The 18,448-nt window shown below is 38.1% G+C and overlaps 2 protein-coding genes across 4 annotated transcripts; both read right to left on the bottom strand.

Annotated features, from left to right (window-relative positions):
• Nucleotides 1-2,112: 2,112 nt before the first annotated feature.
• LOC104887758 (two-on-two hemoglobin-3) lies at nt 2,113-5,651 on the bottom strand. The gene is given in 4 exon segments (NM_001303089.1): nt 2,113-2,438; nt 2,811-2,955; nt 4,766-4,896; nt 5,209-5,651. Coding segments are annotated over 4 exon segments (525 nt in total). The 5' UTR covers nt 5,346-5,651; the 3' UTR covers nt 2,113-2,326.
• Nucleotides 5,652-7,842: 2,191 nt separating this feature from the next.
• On the bottom strand, nt 7,843-16,737 carry LOC130590314 (uncharacterized). 3 transcript variants are annotated; one of them, XR_008967901.1, is made up of 3 exons: nt 13,705-14,973; nt 8,834-8,890; nt 7,854-7,895 (listed from the first exon to the last, which is right to left on the bottom strand). XR_008967901.1 is itself a non-coding variant. In XM_057392414.1 (2 exons), the coding sequence occupies exon 2, from the start codon at nt 14,889-14,891 to the stop codon at nt 13,944-13,946; it is 948 nt and encodes a 315-aa protein (XP_057248397.1). In that variant the 5' UTR covers nt 14,892-14,897; nt 16,681-16,737; the 3' UTR covers nt 13,568-13,943. The 3 variants fall into 3 exon arrangements, 1 of the variants encoding a protein (XP_057248397.1); XR_008967900.1 differs by lacking the exon at nt 8,834-8,890 and having other exon boundaries at nt 7,843-7,895; XM_057392414.1 differs by lacking the exons at nt 7,854-7,895; nt 8,834-8,890 and adding an exon at nt 16,681-16,737 and having other exon boundaries at nt 13,568-14,897.
• Between the last annotated feature and the right edge of the window lie 1,711 nt (nt 16,738-18,448).

Below are 18,448 nucleotides of genomic sequence, written 5' to 3' on the forward strand. Positions count from 1 at the left end.
TTTAAAGGGCTTTGCGAGCAGTTAGGAAAAAGCTTCTTTTTTTAATTACAAATTAGTATTTAGGGACAAGGTTAATCTATTTGGTGATCAGTTTGATCTATTTAGTAATGATATTTTTTTAATCCATTCAGTGACTAGTTTACTTTGTTTGGTAAAACTACTGAGTTATTTTTTTGAAATTATCTGTTATAGTTCGATAATCAAGAAAAAAAAAGGAGGGAGAAGAGAAGGGATGACTAGAATAATGTTGTGTTAGAGTGAAATAAAATGACTTGTTAGAAAAATCCAGTCTTAAATTCGTCTAATTTTATATTAAAATTAAACCGTCTATTTTAATAATTTGTGAATGATGTTAGCCCTACTAAACTATAAAACCGTAATACACACAAGTACTCTATGCTTGGTCCAGGCCCAAAAATACTTTACTTGAAAAGTTGTTGCTAAAGGCAATGCAAAACTCCCTTCGTCCACTTCAAACTTTCTTATTTGCTTTGATAATGCCTTTGATAGTTTTTTTTTTTTTTTTTGGAAAAGTAGAACATTAGATAAAATATAACCTGTCAAGTACATAGTTTAGCCATGATCATCATCATTGGCTTCCATATTACAATTACGAATGTCTTCTTCTAAGAAATTAATACAAACCGGGGGAGGGGTACTTAGTTCTTGCAAAATATTGTGGCCTGTGAACCTCCCTTGCGCATACTTTGCTAGTGCATCCGCGGCCTTGTTAGCACTCCTTCCTTCATGTTTCAATTCTATTCCGGCGTTTTTTTGGAGCAACACTCTGCAGTTATGAATATCATCAAACAAAACACTTTTAGCACCACTGTTATTGTACACTTCCTCTACCGCATTTTTGCAATCAGATGCAATTATGCAATGCCGCCAGTCCTGATTTATCGCCCAATTAACCGCCATGAGAATGCCCCTAATTTCTGCCTTCAGGGCATTAGAGCAGTAGGTGCTCCTCCATATCCCACCTTGCCCTCTACCTAATGTATCTCGACATATTGCAGCTAAGCCAGATTTTTTTGATAACAAAATGAAGGAGCTATCCACATTGATTTTTAGAGCCGATGCCGGGGGAGGGGACCATCTAAGAGTGGGGTTCAATTCATTGGAAGTGGGGTAAGGATGTAACGCGTTGGGGTTAGAATTGTGAGCTTTACCCGCCTTAGGTTGGTTCGTAGAGTAGAACCATTCGGTGGCGGCCCAATGAGACTTTTTGATAGAGATGGAAGAAGAAACATTCTTCTTGGAGAAAACCCAGGACGATACTCCGGAAGCCTTTGATAGTTTTGGTAGCTGATTTAGAAGTCAAACTAGTTGTTAAACCGGACGATACTCCGAATCATTTAGCAAAGTATTGTGGACAATTATCATATTGGTAAATATGATGAGATAACTCAAGTATTATGGACCATAACTTTGATATAATTGAATATTATTGGTGGGTCTTTTTAATAATTGTGGGATGCAAGTTACAATATTTTTAAATGTTTTTCTTATATGTATGTTATACTTTTTTTCTCCCTATAAAAACCAAAAAGTGTTGTATTAGTTGGTTAGTGTGTTGATATTTCAAATGAGAAGTTACATGTTTGAGTCTTCACACATATATTTTTGTTGACTACTTTATATCATTTGTTTGGGAGAAGTGAGGTACATGTGGCATAATGGTATTTGTTTGTCTTTAAAGTTGGCAATCTATTTTCCGTTGTTTGGATAAGATACAAGGGAAGGGAAAGAAATTAGAGGGTGGTCCATTTAACTCTTATTTCTCTTCTCATCATACACACAGATGTCTTTTCATCATACACCCAGATGTAACATATACATAGTACACCCAAGAATTATGGTCATTTGGAACTCTTATTTTTAATATATTTTGCTTATTTGGGTAATTTCAAATGATCAATGAGCATAAAAATAGTCTTGGGTGTACCATATTCACAGTTTACCCGAGTATATGATAAAATCTGTAATCCATCCACTACTGGAAAGATTTAAGAGAAAAATAGACATTCACTCTTCCCCTCCTCTTCCAATCCCTTTCCTTCAAAAATGCTAAACAAACGCATCATCAAATAATAAGAACTAACTAACTGCGTAAACAACTCGAGTTTATGATAACTTCTCAGAGAGAAACCAGGAACCATCTCTTTCAGATTTGTGTAAATTTTCATTTGTCCTAAGCAAAAAAAAGTATAGTTGCTATTTTGATTCCATATTTTCCTTAAAACTACAAGGCTTTGAGGTCAACCAGCTCAAATAAATGGCATGAAAAATGCCAGCAAAACTTATTAATCAAGGGAATATTTCCTTATGATGATTCTTCAGAAGGTTTCTTAGTTCCATGATGCTTGCATGAGCATGTAACTTGTTGATGTTTAGTTTTTAACTCATCTCCTGCTACCAGAAAATATGCTGTGTGCCTGCAGAAAAATGTATATCTTCAGAAAGTGATGGAAAACTTCGTAAATTCTTGGACTTCCACAATAATAACTCGCTTCGTCACAAATAAACATCCATCATACTATTTTGAGATGTCCACAACAAATACCCTGTTACCTTAATTTAGTGAAACTATCTCACTCCTACAAGGCTACAGTGTGTTGAGGCTCCGAGTTCCGACATAAAAACTTTTTACATGATCTTTCTCTATGTGATTCTGTCTAGTAAATAACTGTTTCTTCACTCTTATCTACCAGACTGCCAGTTACCATCAAGTGTACTCTTTTCTACTAATACTCATTATGCGAGTCAAAAGCTAAGTGGACATCTATTATCAACGGAGTATGTGTTACCTGAAGAAGTTCATCATCTTAGTCTTTGAATCAGGATCAATGTCAGGAGTTGTGTCCAGGGCTTGTTGCATGTGATGCAACCACCTTGCTGCTGCTTGGTGAGTCACCGGAAAGGGCTTGTGACGTGCAATCAACGCTGGGTGACCTGGAAATAGAAGCCTCAAATTATTGGAAAATACAGACTACCGCTGAACTTCAATAATGCATGTCAACAGAAAATGGAACTAGACAAGCATTCAGAAATTCCTAAAATAACTAAAATCAACCCTTTGCAGCACACGCTGGTTCTCGAATCAGAACAAATGAAAAACACTAGCAAAATCCCAAGAGAATTCTTAAGCATGGTAGACCGTCAAAACTCTAAAGCCTACATATATACATCCCTGCTAGTTCCTAGATCCAATAAAGTCCAACTTCAACCATAGAATTCCCATTATGTAAGCGATAAGCCAAAACAGTTGCACTGCTTGCACACTAATTCTGGATTTTACTAAATCAGATATGAATTATCGTGCAGAATAGCCTATTTATAACACCCATCAAACACATCAAAGGAACTTCCAATTTTCCGAAATCAAGGAAAGGTCTTGATGTAACTATTACTAATTATTGTCAAGGAGTGATTGAAAAAAATTCTCTAAGAAGCATTAAAGGGAGTGATTGAAAAAATTTCTCGAAGAAGCATTAAAGGGAGTAAAAAGTGATTGCTCCGTAATGATAGTAAGCAGTAAGCACTGTAAAGGAAAGTAGCATAGCATAACAAACATCACAGATGACCAGCACAAACCAAGACCACTAAAGTTTAAGCCAACTTCAGATATTCATGCACAGGGCAGATTCTTTGCCTGAGAGTAGATATACTTCAAGTAGCATCAGATAGAACAACACAAAAATCCCGTAAACCTTCCCCTCCTCTTCCATACATAATCACTATCTAATCAATCTAACCCCACCTTGATCCACGCACCGTCATTCTCTTCAAACTTTCTCCTATTACCACCTTAAGTCCTTAACACGTCACCCCAACAGAAACATGCCCTTCGAAGTCATAATTTTGAAACCCGGTAAATGCTTCACCCTCAACCAAGCATCTGATATGTTCTCACCATCCATCAAAAGAAAGTCAAAAGCTGTTCATAAGCCAAACACCGTTGTGTTATTTGATTGACAAAACACTTAGAAGCACAACTAAGTCGCTTGCCTAGTCTCCCTAAGGTCAGTGACACCAATGAATATTCTACATCTCTCATAAGATGAAACTTCCTTGGAATTGCCTTCTTAGTTAGCTTAATACAAATAGCAGTTCAACAAGGCAGAATAACAGTAAACCTAAGATAACAGTAAGAAAAACCAAAGGGTTTTCTTACTTAGTGCCATTGTGTTTTACGAAATTCTACATTGTACGCGGCCTTTTTGAACTCTCCATATTGTACCCCTAAACTTTCTAGGCATCACACTGAATACCCCCTTTCCCTATCAATTGTAACAATAAAAATAACACAAAAAGAGCTACTGTTTTGCATATCATATGTTAGCACTAACCCTCTCGTTGATCTTGTTGAGTTAATTACAGTTACACAGGAAGTCAGATGTGACAAACAAAAAAAGACATCTTTTCACCAAATATGATCAAAATGAAAGAAATTGAAAAGAAAAAAAAAGTTTACCACATACTCCCTCCGTCCCATAATATAGTGCTTGTTTCTTTTTTACACGGTCGCCAAGACGTAACTTTGACCTTTAATATCTTCAATTCCGTATTAACAAAAAATATAAAAAGTTGATATTATGAAACTAACGAATCTAACAAGATCCCACATGAATATGTTTTTTTTATATGTACAAATGAGAATATTGGGTCAAAGATTTTAAAGGTTGACCCACTAAAAATGAAGTAGGCACTATGTTATGGGACGGACGGAGTAACAAGTAAATTGGAACACATAATAAAATACCTCTTCTCTGAGAAAACAGAGATGGGCCACCCATTCTCTGCACAAAGAACTCATATTGATTCTGAATTGCGTCCTCTTTCTTCGAATTTGCAAAAATTGACCTAAACCATTCTTCCTCATCATCATAAACCCTATCATCACCACAAAAAGAACTTCAATTTAGTTGCAAAATCACAAATCCAACCCCCCAAAAAAAATGGGTATTAACAAAATCAAAATTTTCCAAAAATTAACCAAGAATAACACATTGAAATCAAAAACCTACCTCAAATAAGTTGCACTACAAAATCACAAATCCAACCCAAAAAAGGGTATTACTAAAATCAAATTTTCCAGAAATTAACCAAGAACAATAACACATTAAAATCAAAAACCCAACTCAAATAAGTTGCAAATTTACCCAAAAAATACCAAAAAAAACAAACTTGAATATGAACTTGAACCTGGTATAAAAGTTGGTAGAGAGATCAATGAAAGTTTGAAGGCCCAATTTCTCGAAAAGATTAGTGTCATCAATTGAAAGAGCATCATTTGTGTCAACCCCACTATACTCTGAAGCTTTCTGCTGAAGTGATTGCATTTTATTTGGTGTTTTATTTGATGTTCTTTTGCTTTGCAAATTTTCAGCTTGTGGAATTCTTGTGGTATGAGACTTGAGTGAGAGAGATTTGGTAAGTGTCCTATAAATTAAAGAGCAGAAGAAGATTATAGAATGGTAATATTCTTGTGAGAAAAAAGGCAAGAAATTTTGTTTGATTGCTACTACACAATATGGTTCTATTCATGCATGTATTGATGATGAGTTTAAGATGAAGTAATAGAATATGATTCTGAGGAGATTTTTGAGGAGGAGAAAATTGGTTTTAAACTGTGGGCTGATTTGGTGGGTAGTGAAAGGGGAAGTTTTTAGTGGACTGTGGAGACATGGTGAGGTTAGCATGGTGAAACGTCCTAGTGGCAAAATGCACATGTACACCAACCAATGAGGCAAGACTACTAATCTAATTGGTGGGCAAAAAATTTTAAAAAAAACTTTAAATTGGGATGTAAATTGATCCAAATCCGACTCGATTTAATTAAACATGACTTAATTTTGAGAGTTTAGGACTAAATTTTATGATTCAATCGGTTCACGTTGAATCGAAGTTTAAATGACCTGAACTGAATTTAAATTATTATTATTATAATAATTTATTCCTTTTTTTTTTTGAAGGGATAATTTATTCGTTTTCGTATCAATATTTAGTTCAAATTTGGCTAGTTTAACCAAATTATGTCTAAATAAGATATGATGAAAATTTCAATTGCCTTTTTTTGTGTTGGGCCAAATTTATTAAGAAATTAGTTATTAGGCCATGACTATGCCCCGGGTAAGAAAACATTTCATATAATATAATACTTTATGATAATAACACTAAATACAACTTAGCCTAGTGGTTAGGTCTCGGATCAAACCATATACTATGCAATTTCTTAATTTTTTTATTGTACATGGATTACGTGAACTAAAACTCCCTAGAGAGAGCACCATGTGGCACAGTTTCTTATTTTCCCACACCTTTTAATATATTTGTATAGATTATCACATTTTTGTTTTTTTATTCCATTAAGCCTAAACTTGAAAAAATTGAAAGATACCAAAGTTAAAGGGGATTAGTTTAGGCTCAACCCATTGGATCAAAGATAAACAAAAAAAAGTGATAATTCTTTTTGTAAAAAGTAGATAGCATTAGTAGAAGTGAGAAATGAATCTTTTGAAAAAGTCTTCTACATTCATCTATTGGTTATTTATAATCTCACTCAATCAAGAGAGTTGTTGCATATCCCACCTAAATAGTTGAGATTAATTGTTATGGTTTACTAATATGTAAGATTGATCAAATATGGTTATTCTAAACCAGATACATGAGAATCTGGTAGTTTTTTTCAGCCTAAAAAGACACGTATCGAAAATGAAATTGACTATATATAGGGGGTGTGGCATTGCTTAATGACGCTTTTTTTTAAACTATCCTTATCTTTGTTATGATTTTCGAATTTGTCTCCAATTGTCACATGATTTGATGTGTTTATTTATTATATGTTTAACATGTTAATGAGTAAGTTGCACTTACATATGACACTTTTAAATGATTTGTTTTCAATCACTACTAATTAGTAACAATCATTGGGTTGACTCGTACTCATAATTATTTTTTAAGTTGAGCACCTTTAAATCCGTCACTGAACACAAGATAACTCATGACTACTCAAAATGCCGCGACTTAATCAAACCCAATTCACAGGTCTAATTTCTATCAGGCTTGTTCATGGGTGGTTAACCGTGCATTTCGATTTGTAACCGCAAATATCGAATCACCATTTTTGTGAACCACAACCGTAACTGTTTTAAACCAGTTACCGGCTAAACGGTAAACCGACTTTTTGGTATGGATTTTCTTTAGCCATTAACTTTACTGAAGTTTTAATATTTTATTTTACGTAATTTATAGATAACTTTTTATGGACATAAGTGCATATACAATTGAAATTAACACAAGTTTATCTAAATAAAAACACTAAACTACTAGCTAATACCATATTGTAAAAAAAAATAACATTTCTACAAGTTTTGGAGGATCCCTAGCAAAAAAAGGCTTTAACAAAATACATCTGGAAAAAAAATCTAATATTATTTTTGTTTTGTAAGAGGAAGTTCCATTCTCAGAGGGGGATAAGGAAAAATCCCTCCTAAAATGAGCTTGGTAGGATTTCACCTCTGACCTTCTACCTAAAAGTCGAAAAGCTAGCCAACTACTCTAATATATTATCTCAAAAATGTAACACCCCCAAAATCCACACGCGCCTACCACTGCTGCGTCGCATCGACCTCGGGGGCGTTACCGCCGCGATGGAACGCAAGGCATAATAAGAGTTAACGATAACTTAAAACATTAACTTGAAAACTAAAATGCAGCGGAATTAAAATATAAATACAACTCGGGAATCATCAATGACCCCTTTCATTCAAACCACAAAACATATATAAGTCTTAGAAAAACCAATAATACTTATTTCAAAATGCTTTAATGTAAATACCAAGCCTATCCCCGTATGCTCGAGATTATGCAGCAGCACCAGCACACCTAGTCTGCTCCCCATTGTAGCATCAATGGTTCATCGCAGTTCATCAAACACATAATAACACACAATCAGCTATGCTGAGTACGTAATGAACCATTGAATACATATAAGCATAAATGATGCACACATGAACAATCTTAAGCATGATGCTACACTATGTTACATCCTTTAACCTTTATATCTTTAATCTTTAATTGGCATCGAACGGGCACCGTCATCTTACTAGAATCATACGGGCTACTGAATCCTTAACAGACACTAGGTCTGTTAGATGAAATGCAAATACGGTTTTGTTCCGTCTCACACCCATCACCTTAGTATGCATACCCCCAAGATCGAACGGAACCTTCCGCCTACTTGAGTGTCAAAAATATAAGGACACTACTGTCGTCACAGTAGGCCTGCGTAGGAGCGTAGGACAAGTCCCACACTCCCCCCATTGTTCATCACTTGTAGGGAGTCCAGCTACAAGATATTGCCATAATTCATTTTAATATTAACCATTCATTTCATAACCACATATAGTCATTTACCTTTTTTTTAGTTACAATGCTAAAATCGTATCTCTTGTAACACTCTTGTTACACTATGGATACATAGAATCATTTACCTGTTCTCTTATTAAAATGCTCAAATCGTATCTCTGTAACAACCTTGTTACACTATGGATACATAGAATCATTTACCTGTCCTCTTAGTTACAATGCTCGAATCATATCTCTTGTAACAACCTTGTTACACTATGGATAGATAAAAAAAATGCTCTTGTTTATACTACGATAGAATTACGCATTCCAATGCAACATATCAATTTCAATTACAAATGTCTAACCAGACAATCTCAATCAATCAAACGTTCCCTATCATGCTTCTAGGTTCCAATAACATAGATTGCAACCTAATCATGATACTAATACTTGGGATTAAACTGGTACGCGTACGTACCTTGTAACGGAGAATTTTCGCTGTCTTAATCGAACGTTCCGCTTATGAAATTGGGACCTAAACCGTTAAATAAAACTTTAGTGCTACGTCGTTGTAAATTAACAACTACTACGTAACTAAGACTATACGGTTTAATAATTCGAAGTAAACGATTAATAAACCCCTTGTTTAAGAATTTTCGTTACTTTTCTTATTATAAAGAGTTTAACGTCTTTTAGGAGTCAAAGCTAGTGAACATACTAATATTAGTTAGTGTCATTAGTCCACTATCTTTACCAAACCAGTTAAATTATAAGTCCAACCATGTTTTATGTCCAAATCTTATGTCCAAAACTCTTAGGTCCAATCCAGTATTATGTCCAAAGTTATATTCACAATTATAATCAGAATAATAAAATGAACTCATTAACTTGAATTATTAATTAACTAATTATAATTTAACATAATTATGAAAACATAAATTATAATTAAACTTAATATAATATATTCAATATATAAAATGTTTTATACCGTTAAGCTCGCCGGCAACTAACTCCGGCGACCAACCTCCGGCACATGGCCAAACCCTGACGAAGGCTCGCACGTCGCACAGCAGCACGCACAGCACTCGCTCGCGCACCCTTTCGCGACCCTTCGCTCGTCGCACAACACGAGCCTCGCACCAGCTTCGCTCGCACTACACCTTCGCTCGCACCAGGCCTTTGAGCACCTCGTCCACCCTCGTCGCTCGCAGCACACGCGAGCCTCGCACCAGCACCGCACTCCTCGCGCAACCTCGTGCGCTCGCCCGTCTCCGCACGCGCAGCAATCGATCCAGCCCTCGACTCGCACTACACCTTCGCTCGCGCGCTCGTCACTCCGCACCCACAGCAGCGTCACCCGTCACGCACCCTCGACGGTGAAGCGTTTAGGGGAGGCAACAAGAGAGCGAGGGAGAGAAGCTGAGGGACGAGCGAGAGGGGTAGGAGGAACAGTGAGAGAGGAAGGAAGAACAGCGAGAGAGAGGAGAGGGGAGAGAGAAAAGGGAAGATGACGGCTGAAGAGGAGAAAGGAAATTTAGGGTTTCACAAGTTTCTCCTCTTACTTTCCTTTTTATACCCTTCTAAAAGTGGTAACCCTAGATGGGTGAACTCGGTTTAACCTTTATAAATCCGAAATTAACACAACCGACTCGTATTATTATTATATTCTATTATTCTGTAAATAATATTAAAATACCTTTTTATTATTTCTTTATTTCTTAATTATACGAATTAATTCTAAAAATACGGAGTATTACAGGCTTTCCCCCTTAAAAGAAGTTTCGTCCCGAAACTTGGAGGTAGCCAGTCTTAACGACGATTTTTGCACTTCTAAGTCCCAAAATTTCATAAGCGTTTTCTAACGTTCGCACAACAGATCAGCAATAACTACAAATAACTATATAATTAACATACTTTAGGGTGAAAGCGCGAAATTCTATCGCATTCTTCCCCCTTAAAAGAAAAGTTACGTCCCCGTAACTCACGTACCTCTTGAAAAAGCTCAGGGTACTTCAGACGCATTGCATCTTCGGCTTCCCAGGTGGCTTCTTCAGTATTTTGATTTCTCCACAACACTTTGACAATTCTGATGTCCTTATTCCTCGTACTACGCACTTTGCGGTCTAGATTGGACAGGTTTCTCCTCATAGGATAAGGTTTCGTCTATTTCGACATTTTCCGGTTCAAGTACATGTGACTCATCCGGTACGTATCTCCGGAGTTGGGATACGTGAAACACATTATGGACCCTTTCTAAGTTATTGGGCAAATCTAGGCGATAAGCGACTTTGCCTACTCTCGCCAGAATCTCATATGGTCCTATGAATTTAGGGCTTAGCTTCCCCTTTTTCCCGAATCGCATCACTCCTTTCATTGGAGACACCTTAAGCAATACTTTTTCCCCGACTTCGTAATTCTCATCCCTTCGCTTCTGATCCGCATAGGATTTCTGCCTGTCCTGTGCAGCCTTAATCTTTTCTTGAATGAATCGCACCTGATCCACTGTCTCCTGAATCATCTCAGGTCCTAACACCACAGTCTCACTAATGTCGTTCCAACACAAAGGGCTACGACACTTTCTCCCATATAGTGCTTCAAATGGTGCCATCTTAATACTAGCATGGTAGCTGTTGTTGTATGAGAATTCTATGAGGTCCAAATGGTCTTCCCATGATCCTTGGTATTCTAAGGCACATGCTCGCAACATGTCCTCTAAGGTCTGAATAGTTCTTTCGGTTTGACCGTCTGTAGCTGGGTGAAAAGCTGTACTCATCAATAGCTCACTACCAAAAGCTTCCTGAACCTTTTTCCAGAAATTCGAAAGGAATCGCGAATCTCTATCTGATACTATACTCGTGGGTACTCCATGCAATCGAATGACATTTTTCACATAGGCCTTGGCTAAGGCTTCCATACTCCACGTATCTTTCATAGGTATGAACCTTGCTGTTTTGGTTAGTCTATCCACTATCACCCATATGGTATTATTGCCTCCCCGACTCCTAGGTAAGGCTACAACGAAATCCATGGATATCGAGTCCCATTTCCATGTCGGAATGTCTAAAGGTTGAATCTTTCCTTGAGGTCTCTTGTGTTCACTTTTGACTTTCTGGCACTGAGACATTTTGAAACAAATCAGCTACTGCTTTTTCATCCCAGGCCACCGAACATCTTCTTGAGGTCCTTATATAACTTATCTCCCCCTGGGTGGACGGAATAAGTCGTGTTATGACCCTCACCCATTATCTTTTGTTTCAATTCTTCACATTTTTGTGGCACACACCACCTACCCTTATATCTTATGCTTCCATCCTCATGGATCGCAAACCCTTCTGCTTTTCCCTCCTTAAGCTTTGCTTTGACTCGCTCAAGCTTCACATCCCCAGGTTGACTCTCTCTTATTTCGTCTAGAAAGTTGGGCTCGATGGTTAAGGCACTCAGCAATCTTTCTACCTCCCCTTCATGAACAACTTCTATCTGGAGTCTAGCAAACTCCTCACAAAGTTTGTCGGCAACGACTAATGTATTCAGGCTATGGCTAGACTTGCGACTTAACGCATCAGCAACGACGTTGGCTTTACCCTCATGGTACTGGATGTCTAAGTCATAGTCCTTGATGAGCTCTAACCATCTGCGCTGTCTCATATTAAGGTCTTTCTGGGTGAAGATATATTTGAGACTTTTGTGATCAGTGAAGATTCGACAAGTCACCCCGTAAAAGTAGTGTCTCCAGATTTTTAGGGCAAACACTATTGCGGCCAATTCTAAGTCGTGTGTTGGGTAATTGACTTTATAGGCTTCAACTGCGAGACGCATAAGCTATGACCTTCCCATTTTGCATAAGAACACAACCCAACCCATTCTTGGACGCATCACTATACACTCATATCCCTCATTCCCATTAGGCAAGGTTAGGACAGGGGCTGATGTTAACCTTTCTTTGAGCGTTTGAAAGGCTTTCTCACTGTCCTCATTCCAGTTAAACCTACAATCCTTCTTCATCAAAGTGGTCATGGGCTTTGCTATTTTGGAGAAGTCTTTCACAAATCTCCTATAGTAACCGGCTAAACCCAAGAAACTTCTTATGTCTGTGACATTCTTTGGAGTAGGCCATTCACTCACGGCTTTGATCTTTGCAGGATCACTGACACACCCTCCTTGGAGAAAAGTGACCCAAAAATGACACTCTTTCCAACCAAAATTACACTTCGAAAACTTCGCATATAGTTGGTTGTCCCTAAGTGTCTGCAAAATGACTCTCAAATGACCCTCATGGTCCTCCTTGCTCCTAGAATAGATCAGTATATCGTCTATGAAACAACGACAAATTTGTCGAGGTAGGGTCGAAAGATCCTATTCATAAGATCCATGAAAACTGCAGGTGCATTAGATAACCCAAAAGGCATTACCGTAAACTCATAGTGGCCATATCTAGTCCTGAAAGCAGTCTTAGGTATATCATGATCAACAATCCTCAATTGATGGTAACCTGACCTTAAGTCTATTTTGGAGAACATCCCCGCACCCTGAAGTTGGTCGAACAAGTCATCAATCCTAGGCAATGGGTACTTGTTTTTCACAGTGACATTGTTCAACTCTCGATAGTCTATACACAACCTCAAACTACCATCCTTCTTTTTCACAAATAAGACAGGTGCTCCCCATGGTGACATGCTAGGTCTAATATACCCTTTGTCTAGTAGTTCCTCCAACTGGTTTTTCAACTCGTTCATTTCTGCTGGAGCCATTCGATATGGGGCTTTCGAAATTGGTCCAGTCCCAGGTACTAGGTCAACGGTGAACTCTACATCTCTCCTTGGTGGCATACCAGGTATACCTTCAGGAAAAACATCCTGGAACTCTCGGACTACTGGCACATCCTCAGGCTTAAGGATCATCCTCAATTCTTCTCACCGAACACATAAAGAGAGGCCATCCCTTGTCTACTAGTTCTTAAGTTGTAAGGCATTGATCACCTTAATCGGGTTCTCGAGGTATTCTCCTATATGACACTCTTTTTCCCAAAGGATCTCTCAGTTCCACTTTCTGCGCATCGCAATCTATCTTAGCCATGTACTTTCCAAGCCAATCCATCCCCAAAATAACGTCTAGGTTTGATAAGTTAAACTCTATCAGGTCAGAAGGAAAGAAACTCCTCCTATTTTCAGTGGCACTTTTAGAAATCTTTTAGAGCAATTAACAGTCTCCCAGACGGAATGACTATAGGCATAGAAATCGACTCAGACTCGATCAATGTTAAAGTCCTAACAGTTGAATGGGCAATAAATGACAATGATGCTCCAGAATCAAACAATACTTTAACAGGAGTGGAGTTGATAGAAAATGTACCCGAGACAACATCCCTTCGAGCCTCTTGTTCTCTAGTCGACATCATATACAGCTTCCCCTTGCCCTTATCTTGGGAATTGGTTGCATTGTTCCCATTAGATGTCTGATTATTGGTGTTGGTTAAGGCTTGGAGTAGTTAGAATTCCCATTGTAAGCACTTCCCCCATTTCCATTCCCGTTTCCATTTCCATTTCGGGGCTTGTCCCCATAATTCCCATTCTTTTGGCCATTAGGGTTGATCAGTTTGTTCTTCGAGTAGCACTCATATGCCCTATGTCCCAATTTCCCGCATTCTCGACATTCCACCTTGTTACCCTCACAGTCTCTACCAGGATGGTTGTTAGGGCACTTTCTACACCTATACACACGCTCAGATCTGCGGTTATTGGTGTTGTTATTGCGGTTATTGTTGTTGGGATTAGCGTTGTTGTTATTGGGTCCCTTACCGAAATTCCTTTGAGGGTCTTGATGGTTTTGGTTCCCATTATGCTTCTTCTCAAACTTCTGGACCTCAGGGTTTGGATTATCTTTCGTTTCTCACCCTGCTTACCCCCTTCCTCTCTCTTCCTGATGGCATAAAGATGAGCAGCTTTGCCAAACACATGATCTAAAGAGGTGAATGTATCTCCCCCTAGTCTTCCTTGCAGGTCAAGGGTAAGTCCTAGTTCGAAACGTGAGGCTTTAGATTCCTCAGTAGGTGCTATTTCCGGGGCAAATCTCATCAGCTCGATGAATTTCCGGTAGTACTCCTCAACAGACAGAGTCCCTTGTTCCAACATCATAAATTCCTGGGCTTTCTGCTTCTTAAGGTATGGAGGGTAATATTTGTCCCTTAAGGCCTTTTTGAAAGTTTCCCACCCAAAACCAGGCTGACTCAGGAGGTTGCTCTTAGCTTGGGTCCACCAGAAATGAGCATCTCCCTGAAGGTAGTAGCTCGCTAAGGGCACAGTTTTCTCATCAGGGCAGGATAAGGTGAAGAAAAGTTTATCGAATTCCCCAACCCAGTTCTCTAATTCTTCAGGTCCCCCTTTCCCATTCAGTATTGGTGGGTTCCTACGGGCAACCTTTTCGGATAAATCCCCTTCACGATTGTGACCTTGGGCTAGGTTGGCAGTGATTTGCACCAAGTCACGTATCGATTGCTCGATATTCAGAGAGGTTTCAGGCGTGCCTCCCTCCCGAACCATTCTACGCTGAAAATAACATAATAGCTATCTCAGTGACACACATCATCCTGTCCTTTCTTAACCAATACACATTGCACATATAGCAAGCATTGTCACGAACAAATATTAAGTCTTTATTGACTTGCAACACAAACATCTCACATGAGACGTCACAACCATAACAAGGAATATCATAAAGTATCTTAAAGGTTTTCAACATATATCATTATATGTATATATATGTATTTAAGAGATAAAACGATCGTTTCAATCAAGTAAATAGTTTTGTCGCAAAAATAAGGTTTTATTCAACACCATTTTTGAAACACCTTGTACATCCTCTTACCTATTCATATTGAATATTGCAAGAATCGTTCGCAACTTCAATTGAACAATCAAACACACATTCGAGTTCAAGACACGAAACGAAATCACATTTGCAATCATTCCTATGACTTAATGCACATAACATAATATGTTCTATATGCTCCTATCCCATACTACCCATTTTGAAATCGTTTTTAAAACGTATTTGAAATTCAGAGCTCTCTGATACCAGTTTTGTAACACCCCCAAAATCCACACGCGCCTACCACTGCTGCGTCGCGTCGACCTCGGGGGCGTTACCGCCGCGATGGAACGCAAGGCATAATAAGAGTTAACGATAACTTAAAACATTAACTTGAAAACTAAAATGCAGCGGAATTAAAATATAAATACAACTCGGGAATCATCAATGACCCCTTTCATTCAAACCACAAACCATATATAAGTCTTAGAAAAACCAATAATACTTATTTCAAAATGCTTTAATGTAAATACCAAGCCTAGTCCCCGTATGCTCGAGATTATGCAGCAGCACCAGCACACCTAGTCTGCTCCCCATTGTAGCATCAATGGTTCATCGCAGTTCATCAAACACATAATAACACACAATCAGCTATGCTGAGTACGTAATGAACCATTGAATACATATAACATAAATGATGCACACATGAACAATCTTAAGCATGATGCTACACTATGTTACATCCTTTAACCTTTATATCTTTAATCTTTAATTGGCATCGAACGGGCACCGTCATCTTACTAGAATCATACGGGCTACTGAATCCTTAACAGACACTAGGTCTGTTAGATGAAATGCAAATACGGTTTTGTTCCGTCTCACACCCATCACCTTAGTATGCATACCCCCAAGATCGAACGGAACCTTCCGCCTACTTGAGTGTCAAAAATATAAGGACACTACTGTCGTCACAGTAGGCCTGCGTAGGAGCGTAGGACAAGTCCCACACTCCCCCCATTGTTCATCACTTGTAGGGAGTCCAGCTACAAGATATTGCCATAATTCATTTTAATATTAACCATTCATTTCATAACCACATATAGTCATTTACCTTTTTTTTAGTTACAATGCTAAAATCGTATCTCTTGTAACACTCTTGTTACACTATGGATACATAGAATCATTACCTGTCTCTTATTAAAATGCTCAAATCGTATCTCTGTAACAACCTTGTTACACTATGGATACATAGAATCATTTACCTGTCCTCTTAGTTACAATGCTCGAATCATATCTCTTGTAACAACCTTGTTACACTATGGATAGATAAAAAAAATGCTCTTGTTTATACTACGATAGAATTACGCATTCCAATGCAACATATCAATTTCAATTACAAATGTCTAACCAGACAATCTCAATCAATCAAACGTTCCCTATCATGCTTCTAGGTTCCAATAACATAGATTGCAACCTAATCATGATACTAATACTTGGGATTAAACTGGTACGCGTACGTACCTTGTAACGGAGAATTTTCGCTGTCTTAATCGAACGTTCCGCTTATGAAATTGGGACCTAAACCGTTAAATAAAACTTTAGTGCTACGTCGTTGTAAATTAACAACTACTACGTAACTAAGACTATACGGTTTAATAATTCGAAGTAAACGATTAATAAACCCCTTGTTTAAGAATTTTCGTTACTTTTCTTATTATAAAGAGTTTAACGTCTTTTAGGAGTCAAAGCTAGTGAACATACTAATATTAGTTAGTGTCATTAGTCCACTATCTTTACCAAACCAGTTAAATTATAAGTCCAACCATGTTTTATGTCCAAATCTTATGTCCAAAACTCTTAGGTCCAATCCAGTATTATGTCCAAAGTTATATTCACAATTATAATCAGAATAATAAAATACTCATTAACTTGAATTATTAATTAACTAATTATAATTTAACATAATTATGAAAACATAAATTATAATTAAACTTAATATAATATATTCAATATATAAAATGTTTTATACCGTTAAGCTCGCCGGCAACTAACTCCGGCGACCAACCTCCGGCACATGGCCAAACCCTGACGAAGGCTCGCACGTCGCACAGCAGCACGCACAGCACTCGCTCGCGCACCCTTTCGCGACCCTTCGCTCGTCGCACAACACGAGCCTCGCACCAGCTTCGCTCGCACTACACCTTCGCTCGCACCAGGCCTTTGAGCACCTCGTCCACCCTCGTCGCTCGCAGCACACGCGAGCCTCGCACCAGCACCGCACTCCTCGCGCAACCTCGTGCGCTCGCCCGTCTCCGCCACGCGCAGCAATCGATCCAGCCCTCGACTCGCACTACACCTTCGCTCGCGCGCTCGTCACTCCGCACCCACAGCAGCGTCACCCGTCACGCACCCTCGACGGTGAAGCGTTTAGGGGAGGCAACAAGAGAGCGAGGGAGAGAAGCTGAGGGACGAGCGAGAGGGGTAGGAGGAACAGTGAGAGATGAAGGAAGAACAGCGAGAGAGAGGAGAGAGAAGAAAGGGAAGGAGATGACGGCTGAAGAGGAGAAAGGGAAATTTAGGGTTTCACAAAGTTTCTCCTCTTACTTTCCCTTTTTATACCCTTCTAAAAGTGGTAACCCTAGATTGAGTGAACTCGGTTTAACCTTTATAAATCCGAAATTAACACAACCGACTCGTATTATTATTATATTCTCATTATTCTGTAAATAATATTAAAATACCTTTTTATTATTTTCTTGGTATTTCTTAATTAATACGAATTAATTCTAAAAAATACGGAGTATTACAAAAAATCTATAATAATATATTAAAATGCATTACTAAAAAAGTTCATATGCCACATGACACTATCCTCTACAATTTTAATATAAATGCTCTATTTTCATGTCAAATCCTTCAATTTAAAAAATAACGTTGTGTAGTTACTAGGTACCGTACAAGTAACCTTTGAAATGAAAAGTAAGAACTTAACCATAAATACAAATATACAACATATTAGTAAAGTATTGTAAATATATCTCATAAAAAGACTTACACAAGTAGTTAGATACCTAACACATTTATGGTAATAACAAAATACTTATTGTAGACAAGAACTCTTACTCCAATTCCTTGTAAAAAGTTAAGGGGTGTATTATTCAAAGCGAAAGTATTGGGTCAGACCGTCTGACCCAATAGGTTCCGTCGAACTGATGCCATACTCTCTTTCCTCCCAACTGATGCCGCTGCTACTACCTCCGTCTTATCTCGTCGTTGGCGAAAATTTTGA

This window comes from Beta vulgaris, chromosome 2, assembly GCF_026745355.1.
Source record: "Beta vulgaris subsp. vulgaris cultivar EL10 chromosome 2, EL10.2, whole genome shotgun sequence".
Lineage (NCBI taxonomy): Eukaryota > Viridiplantae > Streptophyta > Magnoliopsida > Caryophyllales > Amaranthaceae > Beta > Beta vulgaris.

Coding starts and splice junctions, on each gene's coding strand:
- LOC130590314 (XM_057392414.1), bottom strand. CDS start 14,891: ATGGTTCGGGAGGGAGGCACGCCTGAAACCTCTCTGAATATCGAGCAA.